The 18,409-nt window shown below is 32.8% G+C and overlaps 2 protein-coding genes and 1 pseudogene across 3 annotated transcripts; 2 read left to right on the forward strand and 1 right to left on the reverse strand.

Annotated features, from left to right (window-relative positions):
* Window positions 1-3,110: 3,110 nt before the first annotated feature.
* Window positions 3,111-4,117, reverse strand: LOC145160675 (uncharacterized). Its single transcript, XM_079079957.1, has 3 exons — window positions 4,015-4,117; window positions 3,418-3,579; window positions 3,111-3,332 (listed from the first exon to the last, which is right to left on the reverse strand). The coding sequence occupies exons 2-3, from the start codon at window positions 3,574-3,576 to the stop codon at window positions 3,285-3,287; spliced, it is 207 nt and encodes a 68-aa protein (XP_078936083.1). The 5' UTR covers window positions 3,577-3,579; window positions 4,015-4,117; the 3' UTR covers window positions 3,111-3,284.
* A 3,574-nt stretch (window positions 4,118-7,691) lies between these two features.
* LOC145160674 (uncharacterized) lies at window positions 7,692-9,304 on the forward strand. Its single transcript, XM_079079956.1, has 4 exons — window positions 7,692-8,079; window positions 8,311-8,421; window positions 8,724-8,804; window positions 9,018-9,304. Exons 1-4 carry the CDS (start codon window positions 7,819-7,821, stop codon window positions 9,099-9,101), a joined length of 537 nt encoding a protein of 178 aa, XP_078936082.1. The 5' UTR covers window positions 7,692-7,818; the 3' UTR covers window positions 9,102-9,304.
* A 2,775-nt stretch (window positions 9,305-12,079) lies between these two features.
* LOC145158367 (BTB/POZ domain-containing protein At3g44820-like) lies at window positions 12,080-13,413 on the forward strand (annotated as a pseudogene). Its single transcript, XR_013737260.1, has 5 exons — window positions 12,080-12,093; window positions 12,153-12,185; window positions 12,305-12,374; window positions 12,472-13,081; window positions 13,170-13,413. The product of XR_013737260.1 is annotated as a BTB/POZ domain-containing protein At3g44820-like (transcript).
* The last annotated feature ends 4,996 nt before the right edge of the window (window positions 13,414-18,409 follow it).

An 18,409-nucleotide genomic window follows, 5' to 3' on the forward strand; every position in this document is an offset into this window, starting at 1 on the left:
ATCAAAGGACCATCTAAAATTTGGCGATCTTTAATAAAAGTTGATTGCTCACAGTTCACCACCATATCTAAGACATTTGTCAACCGTAATGAAAGAATTTTGGCTATAATCTTGTATTGTACTCCAATAAGGCTGATGGGACGGAAGTCAGACACAAGAACTGGGCTATCAATATTTGGAATCAATGTAATAAAGTAAGAGTTACAACCCGAAGGGATCCTCGAATTTGAGAAAAAATCAATCACAAAAGCTAAAATTTCATCTTTGAGCATCTCCCAATAACTCTTTATAAACGAAAAAAATGAACCCATCGGAACCCGGGGTTATTTTATTTTGAAAGTTTATTTTTCTTAAGACTTTTACCTAATTGGATAAAATCTTTAGATAAATTTTATAATTCTAATTACAAGTCATATTAGGTTTATTATAAGTAGGCTAGTTATCTTTCAGTTTAAACAATTAATTTTGATTAATTAAAAATAAACTATTTGAAACCCTATTTTTGTTCTTTTTGTGTTCTTGTAGTTGCAATCCACCATTAAATTCGATCATCTGGATATTATTTGGAATCAACACAAACATATAAATGGTTGAAAACCACGCTAATCAGATTCCTTCTAGGAAGGGAAGACCTCATGGTACACAAAATCAACGAGGAGGTTGTCATGGTATCCACAGGGTAAGTGTGGTAAAGATCATTAACATCATTACCTAAAAAGAGGTATTAAGATCTTTACATTTTGAACTTTAGGTTGCGTTTGGTTCGCAGAATGTTTTGTAAAGGAATGGAATTTGTCAAAGGAATTAGAATCCGGAGGAATTGGAATATAAATGTACTAGAAACTTAAATGCGTTTGGTTGACATAGAATAGAATCTATTTTCTGTTTGGTTTGCTGATTTCCCAAAAGAATTGGAAAACGAATTTTGTAATGACATTTTTCTATTAAACTCTTCTATAAAATATAAATTTAAAAAATAACTAACATGTATTTCGTTGAACACATAAAAATCATAAAAAACATTTTTAAAATTAAAATAAAACGATTATATATTATAATATAAAGCAACAAATGTTATTCATTATTTCCAAGCCAAATTAAAAAAAAAAAAAAAAAGTTAACCACACATTATGTAAAATAATGTCTAGATACCTGGTTCATAATCATATCACTCTTCCAACATGAACCTCACAAAATCCTCCCAATCTTCTCCTTCCAAATTCCAAAAACTTAACACGGTTTCTGGATCACGCATTATTTTCCAACTTGCTTTGAACCTATCTAAGACATTCAATGACTACATTTTTGAAATTTCAATAATCACCATCGAAGCTTTTTTTGTACTTCTGTTTCTTCTAGTATTGTTTGATTCATGCTATTCGCTGCTTTTTCAAGTTTTTCTCCAAGAATGTTAGCTGCAATAGTTATTCCCTTAATAACAACATCAACTATTTTTCTCTTCTTTGTGCTTGTGTTTGGATGTTCTTCATTTTCCATGAGTTGTTCTTCAAGACCGCCTTCTATTTGTTCAAATTGTTCTTCATTGTTTGCTTCTTCTTCCATTTGGGCAAAATCATTGGCTTTATTCCCTTGAGCTCTATCCTTTCCAAAAATGATACATAAATCCTCGTAATGAGGAAATATCTTATTTCTCCATTTTCCTGTCTCTTTATAAACCTATTTTGTATCATAAAAGGTTAGCACATAAAAATAATAATATAAATAGTTAAGAAGTAACAAAATATATAAAAGTTTTAATATTATACATGTATGTAAGAATCCCAAACTGCTCGTTCAACTGTTTAAGAATGAGTGGAGCTATCATAATCAAAACCACTTGTGTTCGTACCATTACCATATCATAAACGACTTGCCAATCTTTTTTTATGGTTTTCATCATTGACTCAATGTGGGGTTCACCCAATATGTCACTGCTAGGAATTTTTTCCTTCAATGTGTTTTCTAAATGCTGTAAATATCCAGATTTAAAACCATTATCGGCTTTAAATCCTTCCAGGTTCACCATATTTATCAATGCTTCCACGAGCTTGACATCTTCAGTAATTGTCCAGTTGCGATAGTTTCTGTTTTTTTTTTCATCACACCTACTGTTATAAACATAATAATTAGATGAAACAATGCATACAATAAAAAAAAATACCCAACAATGTATATAACAAATATAACTAGTAAAAATAAATTAAACTTCATTATTGAAAATAAAAAATATAGCACAAATTCTTTCATAGTAAATGATAAACATAACAAAAAGAGAAATGATCAATGTGTAGTATTCCAAAAATCAAACATAGTTTGTGTTAAATTGTTTCTAAACGGTATTTATAATAGGAAGATAGCTGTCATTTTAGAAAATGATATGAGATTGAATATAGATTTTTGATGTACCGGAAAAAAATTAGAAATCAATCAAATACGGAATTAAAAGATGATTATTGAAATTTGATTCCATTAATCAAATACAGAATTAAAACACGCTGACCATCGGATTCTAGTTTCCAATTCCACCACATAAAGATCATTAACACCATTACTTAAAAGTGTTTTCAAAATCAAGAGAACACATAAATATCATGTATCAATCTAATGACGAGTACTACTTCACAGTTTTCTATGAATAAAAAAAATTAAAAAAAGCGAAAAATAAATCCAATTTTAAGTTTAATTCTATACGTACCGTCATACCCCCAAATTATTTATCATACCCCCAAGTTATTTATTATACCCCTCACATATGACGGTTTGAGTCTATATATACTTTATGTTTGAGTTTTTATGTTAGTAAGAAGAATATGTATAATAATAACACTCACTTTTAATCGGTTAAAAGTTATGATAGATTCTAAATTTCGATGTTTTTACTTTCAATTTTGTCTTTCATATTTTATACCGCTTTAATATCGAAGATTTTTATCAATCACATGATTCGTTTGATATTTAATTTTATTTCATTAACTGACCATTAAATCATATATTCAAAATCTGGTAAATAACCCAGCATTTCTCACTAATTTAGTAGACTTGAATCTACACAGGCACATTTATGATACGATATAGACTGCAATTCTATATCTAGATCATAATCATACAGATATACAATTTGCAAATCCATTCACTCAAGTTGCAATTTACATAAATACATTACAATTTGCAAATCCAACAACACATTACAATACTCACATAACTACGAATTCTGGTTAACATTTAACTGATAACCAAAACCATATAAACTTAGAACAATAAGACATAAAGATAAAATCACATACTCAATCTTTCTTTCCGATTCCATGAGACATGTTATAGATACCACGTCCCTGTTAAAGTACCCAAATCATCTGTTAAGTATGGAGCAACTGTTGAAGGTGATTTCAAGGAGAAAAAGAAGGGTTAAGAACATACAATGAGGTAGAGGGAAGAACCCGCTAACGCAAGAGGAATAGCAACTGAGGTAATCTTGTCCATTGGACCTTTCAAGTATGTGTGTTTCTGGATGCTTTGATACATTTTTTGCTTCTCAATCAGCTTTTCTCGTGGCCTAAAAGGTGGCTCTTCTACCATTTCCTGTTCATTCAACATTAACTAATTGAGTTCTCTGGCTTTGATTTGAAGTTGTTAAATGTTTAATTTAGAAGAAAGATTGATGGATATAACAAAGAAAATGTAAGAAAATTGTCTGAATGGATTAAATAGCATCTTAAACTGCTGTCCAAGTGTTAAACATTGCAGCTTTCATGTGAAGAAGGGGAAGTGGGGAACGTATGTAAGAACCCTAAAACATTTCAGGTATATCGACCGAAATCCGCAGCTAAAAACGAAAGGAACAGACAATTTAAAATATCGGCATATGAGTTGAGAGGTGTGATTAAACTAAATTCAAATAGGAGATTGAAAATAGTAGGTAACAAACATTAATGTAGGTAATCGGAAAGTACATGGCTATTAGAGTATCATAAAGCTATAGAAATTATATTGAAGTTAACTAAGAAAGAGACTTACGTGAGTATTGAAAGAGTACAGGTGTTCGCGAAGACGCAGAAATGGAGAATCGACAAGCGAGATAAAACAGGGGGAGACGAAGATTCGAGAATGGTAAAGAAACTGCAATCACAGTGGGCCGCTTGGGCTTCAGTGTTAGGTTTGTTGGGCTTAGATTTTGGTATCCTTTGTATTTTTTTTTTAAGTAAATCCAAAAGCTTCATGCTTTCCTAGTTCTTAGTTCCTAACTTTCTACATATAAATTGATTTTCGGAATTATTTTAGCAAAATTAATGTCTTATTATTTTATATAATTTATAAATAAGTGCTGGGCTAAAATTTATTTATAAAAAAACATGAATCAACGGTAAAAATGACGATTTGACATTTTTTTCTCGGTTTACCGATTTCATTACAGACATAGACTTATTAAAGTCTCATTATTTTACCATAATTTACAAATAAGTTTCAAACTAAATCTTGTTTACGAAAAAACATGAATTACCGTTAAAAATGATGATTTGACAATTTTTTCGCTATAACACACATTTTACCGGTTTTATTGCTGACTTAGACGTTTAGTCATTAAACGAACTGATGAAATGAATATGTTGAGTTATATAATGTTATGTCTAGTGTAAAACTTAATATCCTGTTACATTGTATATTTTTTGAATATAAATGCATCCAACTAAGACTACAATTGTTACATAAACTAACAACAACTTCATCATTTTTTAAGTTTATAAGAAATTTCAAATTCTCTAACTATATTTTATATTAACCCAATATATTCATCTTATCAGCTCATTTCCCTCCTTTTTTTTTTCCGGTAACACACATTTTATCGGTTTCATTGTTGACATGGACCATATTCATTAAATGAACCGATATGATGCGTTATATAATGGTATATGTACCTTAAAACTTGATATCTATCTCAGACGTCTAATCATTAAATGAGTTGTTGATATAGATATCAAGTTTTAAGGTAAATGTAACATTATCTAACACATCATATTTATCTCATCGGTTCATTTAATGATTAAGTGTCCATGTCAACAATGAAACCGGTAAAATGTGTGTTATAGGATAAAATGGTCAAATCATCATTTTTACCGGTAATTTATGTTTTTATTTTGGGACTTCTTCCTAAATTAGGGTAAAATATAGGACTTTAATGCTTCTAGGTTAGTAATGATATCGGTAAACTGGAAAAAATGATTAAATCATTACTTTTACTGGTAATTCATGTTTTTTTTAAATAAATTTTAGTTTGTGATTTATTCGTAAATTAGGGTAAAATAATGAGATTCTAATGTAGATTTCCATAATCCTTAATAAAAAAAGTTATTACAAAATAGGTTTATCTTTTTATACCTATTTTTGAACCATTTATAAAAATGGTATTTATTTTTGAAATGGGACTTTTTCAGACTAATCTTAAGGTACATCAAAACCAAAAGTATTTTTTTTACACAAATATCTCTTAGAAATCGAATTTCAGATTTGGATAGGAAAAAAGTGTTACAAAATGTTAAGAACATACCGAAATCCTTGAACAAATCCATTTTTTTTTAAGTCTAACCTTAGTTAGGGAAACACAACGATAACAAAGTATATTATGATACAAAAGGCATAAACAGTGCCATTTAGTTGAAAAACAATGAAATTAAACATTTCAAGGGGTACATAATCTTTAAAAAAACAAAATTTGGTGCAAATGAAAAATAATATATATTATATATCATCCAAATTTGAAATGCACGCTTTGTATTTGATTGTCATTTTGGTAAATAAATAAAAGAGTCATCGTATTCCCGTAACAATGCCACTTAGTACTTCATGGGGTTGAACTTGATTTATAAGGCAATGGATAAGAGGCGGTTGACTCAGCGGCGGAGCCAGGGTCAAAGTAAAAGGGTATCCCAAACCGATGGGTTCGGTTTCTCGGTTTCGGGTTTAAACCCAAACCCATTCAAAAGTTGAACTTGTTGCGAATTGAAAAGGTTGTGTTGCTTATATAACAGATGTATAGAAGCTATGTTTATGTTATGGCCGATGTGGGACAATTTTAGATTTTAAAACACAAGTAGAAAAACTGATAAACAAAATAAAATACACTCATATAAGGGCCAATATTCGAAATAAGGACCTCACACTTAAAAGTTCAATGCTTTACCACTTGGATAATTCAATATTGTGTTTAATTTTCGTAGCATCATAATATAATATGTATAATTCGTATAAAACTATATAAAAGGAGCTGCAAAAATAAAAGAAAATAAATGTTGGAAAGAAGATTTGAACTTACAACCTCCAGAAACATTTCCTAACGCCTTAACCATCTGAACCAACTATAACTTGTGTTATTATCTCGCTAAACATATTAATAATATGCACATATACACTACATAAAACGATTTTTTTCTAAAAAAATTACAGTACCGAATTATTTTTGAGGGGTATCCTGGGATACCCCGGGATGTATGGTGGATCCGCCATTAGGTTGACTGGAGTTAATAGTTTTTAGCGAATGCTAAACCGAGAGAGAATCGGAGTAAGGAGAAAGAGTGAGAGATGTGGTGTCGGTGTTATCATAATAAGTCTAGCCTTATGTTGTGACTTTTAGGATGGAGAGGTCGATGGCGGATAGTGGTGAGCTAGAAGTGGTGACAGATGCATGGTTTTGACGGCGGTGTTATGGTGACTGACAAAAATAGGTGGTTGAAAGGAGGTGGTGGTTGTAGTGGGCTGTGATGTCGGTGATATTAGATGGGTCGATGGAGTAAGAGAATTCGATTTGAATGATACTTGGAAAAACGAGAAGGAAGAGGATGAAGTAAGTGGGCCCCATTGAATTAATCTTATTCTAAAAATAGAATAATAAAAAAGTTAGAAAATAAAATAAAAATAGTATAAAATTCTTTTCATATTTCTCAAAGACGGAAATCATAGCAACAATGTAAGTTAAAAAAAAAAACAAATTAAAAGAGACCAAATATACAGATTATTCCAAACTACATAACTATATAACATAATTTACTCTAAAAGAAAATAAAAAAGCGGTCATGTAGATACAATATCATCATTTTAATCAATATCTGTATAATAATAATGTATTTAAATATGCAAATGACATATTATTACCCGGCAATAGTTTTTGAATTTATATTCTCAAAGTGACAATGACATCGACGGAATTCCACTATTAAAAAAGCTTACACCCCACATTGTCTTTTCTTTTTATTTAGAAGAAGATTTGACCATACTCCCTCTTCATGCAAAGTGCAAACCGTATTTTCTTCATATGCTTAGAAAATATGTGAGCGTATTAAGTAGAGTATAAAGATAAAGATTGTCATTTTGACATAAATAAATACAATAATAAGTTTATGAGCCTTAACACGTAAGGTTTTAACTACTTTAACATATTAGTATTAAATTAATCAAAAGGTTATTGGATTAGGATGTAACTTTGATATCGAAATTATACAATCGTCTTATAAGTTATAATACAATCACTTTTAAAGTTTTGAATACTCGAATTACAAAATGACAATGACATATATATGTCCCCATATCTCCATTAACAAATAAAAAGATAAATAACCATGATGTGGTTTCTCCCTTTGTATTATAAAATACGTAATTAGTTGGACATTTTTTGGCTTTCCACCTCATATTTGTTGTCAAGAAAGCTAGTCTCTTACTATATTTGGTGGCCTTTTTTTCAAAACCCAACATAGATTGAGCATCTCTAAGCCAAGCAAAAGAGACCCATCATCCCTACAAAAGAAAAGAGCGTCCATTATTGTTGAAAAAATGGCATGCATACCTACACAATTGCCATTGGATCAACAGCAATCATCTCAAAAGATGATTCGCATGAAGAGCTTGGGACTAAGGGCAAGTCAGGATAACCCATTGATCGACTGTGATGATGAGCTTTCCAAATCAGCCTTGTTTGCTTTTCGTGCTAAAGAAGAAGAGATCACAAAGAAGAAGATGGAGGTCAAGGAGAGAGTTCAAGCTCAACTAAGTCGCGTTGAACAAGAAACCAAAAAGTTGGCTGAAATTCGCAATGTAAGTAAAACTTTTCCATGTAATTAATAATGAAAATAGTATGTGGTTAATTATTAGTCTTATCATGCCACTATTCTAAGATGGTAACTTCTAATCATTTAAATAAGTTTTGTTGTAAGACTGTCGGTTTTTTTTTTTTAATATGCATCGAATTTTAGTTTCTGAATTTTTGTATAAGATTAATATTGTAATTATTGTTTGGATTAATAAATATGAAAATTCTTATGGTAGGATCTTGAATCCCTAGATGATCCAAGTTGGAAGGAAGGAGCAAATGTAAGAAAGAAGGTTGACTTGGTCAATAAAGAACTAAAGTCGTTAGGACAAAATTGTCTTAAAAAGGTGAGACGTTATAATTATTGTATATCTTTTATTTTTATTTGATATACATCTTTTTTAGAATATTATTGTTTAGTTAAGGCAGCTATTATAGTTAGACTTGATAATTTTTACGAGCACTAAGTATAGCCGAATCACTCATACACATGAATCATATATTTGATAAACTGCATAAGTTTATTTATAAGATCCAGTCATCCAAGAGTGGGATGAGGGTTTACTTAAAAAGGTGAGACGCTATAATTATCGTATATCTTTTATTTTTCTGATTTTATTCAGTGAAATGTGATGTGAATCATTTGCAGGAAAAAGAATATAAAGAAGCAGTTGAGGCATTCAATGAGAAAAACAAGGAGAAAGCTCAACTAGTAACCAGATTAATGGAGGTGATTTTACTTTGTTTTATTATTTTTACTTGATCTAAGTAATCCTTTTTTTTTTGTTTGTTCCCGCCTAGTGTCTTGTTAGGAGTGGGTTCTTTTCATATATTTTATTTGCCGTTTTTACTTTTATCTTTATTGACAGTAATTAAGTATATATATTTCATGATATAATTATGTCCCTGATTAACAAGATATGTTTTATATTAAATTTTGCAGCTTATTACTGAAAGTGAAATGGCGAGGATGAAGAAACTTGAAGAGATAAACAAGAAATTGAATCCTTTGCCAAAACATAATTGATAATATATAAAACAGTTGTATTAATTAATATTTTACTATAACATTATTATAAAAATGTTAAATGACTGATTAAATTGTAAGACAACTTAAGGAGGGAAAGTGTTTGTGTGTAGGGCCGGGGTTTAAGGTTGCATATGTAAAACAACCATTTACATATCTCGTCTCGTCATATGTTTGGTTTAATTTGAAATTTCTCGTTTTTATGTTGTGGTTAATGGTTCTGAGATTTAAGAAAGAGTTTTATATATGGTGGAAGATGCGTGTTTAAAAATGTTACAGAATAATCCTTATTGGTTAACTTTTCCTTTTTATAGCGGCAAATATATTAAACCACTCATAAATTGTTTCACCTGTGTCCACAATGAGACTTAAACTTTCGACCTCAATGAAGAAGGACAACACTGAATACCGTTGGACTAGAAGCATTTTGGTCTTTATTAGTTAACTAAGAGTAAATTACACGAATGGTCCCTATAGTTTAGGGTAATTTACGCGTTTGGTCCCTAATTTATTTTTTTAACTTGGAAGGTCCCTACTGTTTGTTTTTGTTACACGGTTGGTCCCTCTCTTATCTAAAAAGACTATTTTGTCTTTGATTTTTTAATTTATTTAAATAATTACACCCCAACCCCACCCCCCTTCACCTTACCTTACCTGCCCCATCATTTTTCCCTATTTAAATAATAGTCTTTTTAGGTAAGACAGGGACCAAGCGCGTAACAAAAACAAACAGCAGGGACCAAGCGCGTAACAAAAACAAATAGTAGGGACCTTCTGAGTTAAAAAAATAAGTTAGGGACCAAGCGCGCAAATTAACCCAAACCATAAGAACCATTCGTTTAATTTACTCTTTTCACTAATTTTAAGTTATTTATTATGTCAAATCAATAAAAAACTATTTTAGCACCTTTTGTAATGCTTTTTTATAATATTTTATATTGGGATTTTGTCACTAATAGACAATTTTTTTTTTTTTTGGGGGGGGGGGGGGGGGGGGGGGAGAAGGTGGTGGAAAATATAAAATTTTAGTCATAAAAAATCAGATTTCCTCATATAGAGATGCTTTCTGCGGAGGTAAGCTCCGAGGGCTCCGCAGAATCCACTGTAGCTCAGCGAAATGACAAAATCGTAATTAAATCAGGGGTATTTATGAAGAAAAAAAACTCGATGAACAATTCCGCAGAGCTGCTATCGAGGTTCGCAGAAGCACCTCCGTGGCTATACCCCAAGGGGGTGGTCTATACCCCATGTTTTAAGTCAAATGTGTTGTAGCCCAGGAACCTTATTAATAGTCGAGTCAAAGATCCAAAAACTATAAACAAAGAAAACAAAGAATATCCTACTTTCTGGTTTAATCAATTGTATTTTACATATTATATCGTTTTATATGCTTGTGCATAAAAAGGGTGGTATAATGAATAATGACTCATCTAATAACAACTTAAAAGTAAAATAGCATGTGTAATTTATAAATGACTAAGGTTGGTTTTAGTTTTACATAAGGTTGCAGAAATGGCTCGACGGTAGCTCGGCGGTCGACTGGAGTCAAGGAATTAATCGGCTAGGCGGGGATTAATCGGGTACCATTAATTATTAAAAAAATTATTCAAATTTAATAACTCTAATTTTAATCCAAAGAATATAAATAAATAAGCATAAAATTTTAATAATAAGTTTAACATTTTGGGTTTTTCATATTCAACTTTTAACCAAATCCGTTGAATATGTTTAATAGGATGACAAAAACCACACTTTGGTTACCGATTTGGGTTGTAAACAAGTCAATTGTACATCAGGAACATCAAGGAAAATAATCAACTTAATAGTAATAGCTATAAAGACCATTCTTGTTAGATTAAGCGCTTCAATGTTCTCAAATTCTTCTTTTTCTTTCAGATCTTTTTCAATGGACTCAAATTTTTTCTTTGAATCAACATCTTAATGATTCATGTCTCATTACTTCCATGGCTCCTTCCATTAGTTTGAACTCTAGCTCCAGTCTTTGCTTGCCATCAAGCTTCTTTTGAAGATCAATGATCTTGTGGTGAAGTTTCTCTTTTTCTCTTTATACAAGTGTATTCAGCCAACTTAAACATTCTTTCATCTGCTCCAGAATCAAAATTATAAATGTCTTAAACTGAGAAAGGTAAAAGGGTGAATTGTAAGTGTGGTCATGGAAAAAAAAAGTTTCAAATAAGTTAGAAAAAAATAATTTATAATTTATAATCATATTAAATTTGAGTTCCTTTACCAACAGTACTTCCTTTCTATTGGACAATTTTTTTTTTTTTGTTTTTTTCTTTTACTCATTCGGTGTACCTTTCTGGTGGTATACGTGGTATTCACTGCTCCTACCTCCCCATTCTTCCAATTACACACGGGCACAGATGATCGCTCATCACCGCCTCTCCATTAATTGATTTCCTCTCGAACCTTCTCTCTCATTTCAATTCCACCCCTCCCTCTCCCTTTCGCCATTCTCTCTAATTTCTTACCCATCTCCAGCGAAACTGCCTGCCACAGCCTCCGCCATCGACAGCCACCTCCACCGTCCCTTGAATGGGCAGCATCGCCTTATTTGGCAATTAGAATCGGTGGTTTCGTACTGGTCGGTGCTATAGATTACGTCTCCTTTTTGCTTCTTCTCTATCACCGCCACCTCCTGTAATATCGATTGGGGCTTCTTTTGGTCCAATTGGATTCATTTCTATTTACATGAGGAGTAACCTGATATTTCAATTTTTTTCGACCTGGAAGGTAAACAATACTACGCTTATTTGACCTAATTTGTTTACTTATAGTGTGATGGCTTAGAATTGAGATGTGATTTATGTGATGTTTGTGGATATGTGTCTAATTATCATCAAATTTTCATGTGTTTCTTTTGATTGAATGTTCAAATAATTGACTTATATTATAAAAAAACTTTGCGAATTATGGTTTTTTGATACAGGTATTGAAAATATAGCCATTGAAGTATGGAGATTGCAATGTAATTTGCCCTAATTTTATGGGCTGTAAAGGAATTCTTAGTTAAATAAAGGGTTAAAGGGCTTTGGAATTCTATAATGAAGACAATGACTGGTAAACTCTTTCTCTTTTACTCCTCTTAACATTATATGATTTCCAAATTCACTTGCTTTTTTGATCATTTGGTAATCAGTATCTGAGTCTCTTAAAGAAGTTACATATTTGTGTGCCAGGTTTTGTAATGCAGGTTTGCCAAGTGATCTCACCATTTTCATAGATGGAGTAAACTTCCATCTTCACAAGGTGTGCTTTTTCTTCTAACTTTCAATGTTTAATTTCACCCTGTGTGAACTGGTGTCAATCATTAATACCAAACTTTTTAAACTGCATATTTCTCCAGTTTCCCTTACTATCAAGATGTGGGAAAATAGAAAAGTTGATGAAAGAAGCTCAAAATAACAATAAAGGTACTTCCACCATCATCCTGGAGGAGATTCCTGGTGGTGCCACCTCATTTCTGGTTGCATCTAACTTCTGTTATGGTGTTCATATTGAACTTACACCTACAAATATAGTTATGGTGTATCATATGTCAGATTATCTTGAAATGACTGATGAATATGGAAATGATAACTTATTCTCAAAAACAGAGACTTACATCCATAAAAATATACTAACAAACTGGAAGGATTGCATGGTTGCTCTTCAAAGTTGTGAAACCATTGTAACAAAAAGTGACAATCTCCAAATAATCAGTAAATGCTTGAATGCCATGTCAACAATGGTTTGCACAGACCCGAGTTTGTTTGGATGGCCAATGATGATGATGTATGGTTGCTTATAAAGCCCTGGAGGTAGCATTCTCTGGAATGGAATCGACACAGGTGCAAGAATCCAAACATCGGAATCGGATTGGTGGTTTGAAGATGTTTCACATCTTAGTGTTGTTTTGTTCAAAAGGCTTATCAAGACAGTGGAATCTAAAGGCATCCAACCCAAAAAGTTAACAGGTGAAATAATTCAATTGATCAATTCCATATTTTTTCTTGTATGATCATCATACATTCCATTATTTACAACTTTGCCACTGACTTGCAGGTGCTATCATGTACTATTCTGGAAAATGTCTTCATGGGTTAGGCAGATGGCAAAGTGGGCAGTTTAGTAAAACTAAATTTAACACAAAATATGACATAGTAGATCAAAGGGTAGTATTGGAAAGCATTGTGGATTTGCTCCCACAAATAAAGGGCAAGTCTTTTTGTCGTTACTTATTGGGACTTTTATGTGTTGGTTTCATGTTTGTTCCTTTAGGAACAGTAAATTAATCCCATTGGACCAATTTTTTTTCTTTTCTTTTATCTCTTTTACCGTGCAACCCTTTACACGTGGTGCCATCAGCAGATCCACCATCTTCGTCTTCCTTTTCGATGTTCAATGAGTGGATACGTGTCCAAAACACGTGTTATATTCCTATGCTTTTCCACTGAGCATCACCGCTTTTATTCTTCTCCAAACCTCCCTCTATATCCCTTCAATAAACCTCCCATTGCTTCTCAAATAGAGGAGGATATAATTCATACACTTAATGACATTGCTAAAAGAGCAGAACAAAGATGATACTTCACTAGAACAAATTGTCCCTGGATGGTTTCTAACATTGTCCACAGACTGGTTCAGCTTTACCTGCAGCTTAGGTGAGAAAGAGAGAGTTATGGTATGGTCTCCCTGATGTGCCCATAAGTAAAGGTAATTTCAGCTCTTTAATAATTATGTTAACACATTATTTATACTCTGTTAAGATACAAATGGTATTATCAATTGTTTATTTGTTTCTTTTTTAAATTTGTAATGTTTGTTTTTGGTATGAAACTATTGGGGTAAAAAGTTGTTGTCACATTGTTCTAGAGTAACATTACATGAATTTGTGAATATGTTCAAAAGAATTCAGTCAATTGACAACGGTTGATTTCTATTTTTTTATACTATAGTTCTACTTGAACTACAAAACATGACAGTATTGGGATAAAAAAACTGGAACAGGTAAATATAGGAGTTTTTTTAGGTGCTGTCGCTACTATTTCCAAGGTTTCTTTTTGACCAAATTAGCCAATTAATCACTGATATTTGCTTCCTTTTTTGCAGGTTGTATGTTCTTTGTTAAGGAAGAAAGATCAAGATTTGTGATTGTGCAACAGCTCTTGAATTGGTGAAATTCCACTTTCGAGAGTTTGGGTATGTTTTCAATAAATTTGCATTCTAATATTGTTTTTGTAGTTTTAAACTATTGGTGTAAATATAACAAAGTAATTAAAATTTTATAAAAGCAATTAAGGGGAAAAGAGTATATCATGACCCAACTTCATTTCAAATTAATTTTCACTATTTGAAAATCCATTTTTAAGAGTTAATTTGAGAAAATAGCAATGTTGTTTATTTGTTTGTTATCGTTTATTTGTTTGTTATGGCATCATATCTTTATTTATTCAAACGATACAAACCAATTTCCGCTTCTTTTCGTAGGGATGAGTTGCTTTCTCAAAGTACAATGCTATCATTGTATGGATGTGAATCCTTATCATTGGCTGATTTTCATTCATAGAGGAGGGACGTGTGTGTGTGTGTTTCCACTCCTTGAAGGAGTCGAATGACTAAAAGTTTTTATATTTTATAATTTTATTTTTATATTGTATACATTAAATCATACATAAATGGTCCCTATGAGTCTGGGACAGTTTACTATTACAAATACCATTTATGTAACAGTTAACTATAAAAAGGACCATTTATGTCTCAATTTACCGCCACCACAGGGACCATCGGACCATTTATGTAATGGTTTGGTAAAACAAAGACCACATGAACCATTTATATTGATGCATCCATGACACAATCAAGGAAAAAATACATCCCTTCCCAACCCATGCAAGGCATGGGTACCTTCTCTAGTTTATATAAAATTGCTTATTCGAGTCTATATGAATTAATTTTTATTTTATTTCATCAAAAACTAATCAAACCACAATAAGCTAATATAATTTTTTGTTTAAAGGTTTTATAAATCCTACCAACTTAATAGGAGAGGAAGACAGAGCACGAGAACCTAACCATGTTACACAGTCTAACACTCTAGATTTCCAAATAATTTTTTCATTTTTGATTCCACATAAAACACAGTGTAACATCTCTCATACTCAATTTATAAATGTTTCAAAACACGAACATAAAAATGTTTGTCACGTATCCCAGATTCCTCAGAACATAAATCAACAAGCTGGTGTGTACAATCATGTCGGTGCCTTCCCACAATCCTGAGATGTACCTGAAACACATTTCACACAACACTGTAAGCACACAGCTTAGTGAGTTCCACAAAATACCACACACAATAATTAGCCTCTCATGGCTATATCTCGATAAGGAGCCTCCGGTCATGTGTCTCAGTGAAGACCATCCGATCTCACGGCTCGGTTGGACCCTCCAGTCCTGTATCTCAGTGAAGACCCTCCGGTCTCACGACTTGGTTTGGACCCTCCGGTCCTATCTCAATAGAAGCACATAATAATATACAACATAAATCACAAAGACAAAATGCATAATATCACATATCTCAGTATAAGCACATAAGACCCTCCGGTCAGTAACTCAAATATGACCCCCCGGTCGCACAGTAAATACCACTCAGGTAAGTATAGTGAGAAGACTCGCCTCGTAAGTAAAGCAAGTATGTCTCGTACTCAAACTGTCAGTCAAGACTCTGCCTACATATATCACAATCATCTCTAATTAACAATTTGCATTAACAACTCCAAAGATGTTAAGCTAACTCCTCTGCTAAATCTCAGAAAGGGTGGAATACCATTTTACCCCTCCATGGTCTCCAAAGTCCACAAATTGACCAAACCCTAAAAAGTCAACACTCAAGTCAATAGTCCATGTTGACTCAACTCGTCGAGTGCATCTATGCGACTCGTCGAGTTCCTCCTGTTCTCAGAAAATCGGGAAAATTCGTATCAACTCGCCGGTTTGTCTCACCAACTCGTCGAGTTTGCATAGTGTCCAGAATATCAACTCGTCAAGTTGGCTAACCAACTCGTCGAGTTCCTTCAGCCCTTTCTCTCATTCAGACGCTTTTAAGCGAGACTAAGGCCCCAAACTCTAGATCTTGCCTTCTAGGTCTGAGATACCACGTAAAGTTGTAAGCTTTACATCTATGCATGGCATTTAGGGGCTAATTTTGCCAGAACAAGGCTCAACAAGGGGTGTAAGGCATGAAGATTGGCCAAAGCTTGATAAAGCTTGAGCCCTTAGGCTTAAAGGGCCTAGTAGTGTCCAGATCTGAAGTCTTAGCTTCAAAGCATGCTCAAAACCAGTAATGACTCAAGAAGAAGCTAGAAATGGCCATAAACTCTCTAATGGAGAGATCTAACAAACAAGTGATCAATGTAATGACTTTTTACCTTCAAATGGCTGCTACAACTGAATGGATGTCGGATCTATAGACTCATTCCTATTCCAAGCTCTTTACTTTTCAAGGAATGCACCAAAACACACACTCTTAGCCTTTTACACACTCTCTATATGGAAGGTAACTCGATTAGGGTTTGTCTCTGGGTGATAAGGTGATGAGGGAGGCGGGGTAAAGGACTTAAGGTCCTTTAAATAGGGTGCAAACCCTAAAAACTAGGGTTTTCACACTCAGCTCCAACTCGTCGAGTTGAGCCCTGCAACTCGTCGAGTAGATTTGTAAAATTGTGCGGCCTCCTTGGTTTCTACACGACGAGTTGGGGCCTCCCAACTCATCAAGTAGGTCCTACAATAAGCATAAAACCCCGAAATTCCATACCTACGAATAGGGATGTTACACACAGGTTAACATTCAACTAAATAAATCCCAAAATCTCAGCAAACTCATATCGTGAAAAGTTTATAAATCTACAAACTCAACAGAGATTACAACCACCTCAAACATCCAAAAACAATAACATATTAAGAAAATCATTTGTTTTAATTAGTTTCAAGAGCTATTAACACATACTTTTTGAGCAACCAACTTTATAGCTTTTGAAAGTCTTAACACATACTTTTTAAGCAACCAACTATATTAACAATATACTTGGCCAAGTCTTAACCTCTGGCTATCAGGGTAATGAAAGAATCAATAAAGAGCTGAAAAACCAAGAAGTTTTTGTGACTCTTCACTTTTCTTCTCAACTAAAAGATACACCTCCCAATCAGGATCAATAACATCAATTGGATTGCTACCTGATATTTAAGACATAAATGATCTCGTGGTGAAGTTTCTCTTTTTCTCTCTGTACAAGTGTATTCAGCCAATTTCAACATTTTCTCATCTGCTTTCTTCTGCTCCAAAATCTCCAATTCATTCTGCAAAAATGTACCATTTTCTTCTCATTGTCAAACTTCTTTTGCTCACTTTCGTTCCTAGCTTCAAGTGCTCTCAGTTCCTTTTCATGTTCTTCAAGCTGCAATTTCCTCTGTTCATGATCAATGGAAATCTTTTTAAGTTGCTCATCCGCCTTCTTTCGCATCATCTCATGTGCTAATCAAGAACAAAGTTAGGAATTAAGAAAAAGATTCATCATATTGAAGTCCTTAATCATCATTTATGTCTGCTTCGGCCAAGAACAACAATGAACTCAGTGAGGATTTTTATCAAACAACTTGTGTGCGTACTCCCAAACTGTGAAATAGGTGTGCCAAGAACCTTGTGAGGATTTTCATCAAACAACTTGTTTTCCAAGAACAACAATGAACTCATAAAATTTAATGTTATGCATTGTGATTCAACAAATGACAAGTTGCACTTGATAATGTCACAAATCATAACAGCATAAAGTTTCTTCATTTCTTGACATTTTCTCTAACTCTTTTGATTGATGAAATAAAAAAAATGTGTATAAGTCTTCAGAGTTGAGTAAAACATACAAACCCAAAAAAATGATGAAAATGATACGAATTTGAATGGGCTAAAACATGTTTACATTATATGTGTTTGCTATTTATACTAAAATTATTTGTAAGCTAATTGTTTACATTCAATGTAAAGATCAACCAGATGTTTACATTGAAGGTTTAGAAGAGTTACAAGATGACGATGAACCTATCCTTCAACCTTTCAAAGGAGTGACCCAACATCCAGATGAACAAGAAATATTTTTTCAAGATGAACTAAAAACGCATGTTTTCAAATAACTTTATGAACAAGATGATTGATCTTTTGGGAAGCAGGATGGATGTTATGGCTGGAACAAGGAAAGAGTTCATCAAGATGCTCAAATGATTGAAGATGTTTTGAAGATGGGTATTTGACTTGA

Source organism: Lactuca virosa, chromosome 2 (genome assembly GCF_052849685.1).
Source record: "Lactuca virosa cultivar CGN04683 chromosome 2, Lactuca_virosa_CGN04683_v6, whole genome shotgun sequence".
Lineage (NCBI taxonomy): Eukaryota > Viridiplantae > Streptophyta > Magnoliopsida > Asterales > Asteraceae > Lactuca > Lactuca virosa.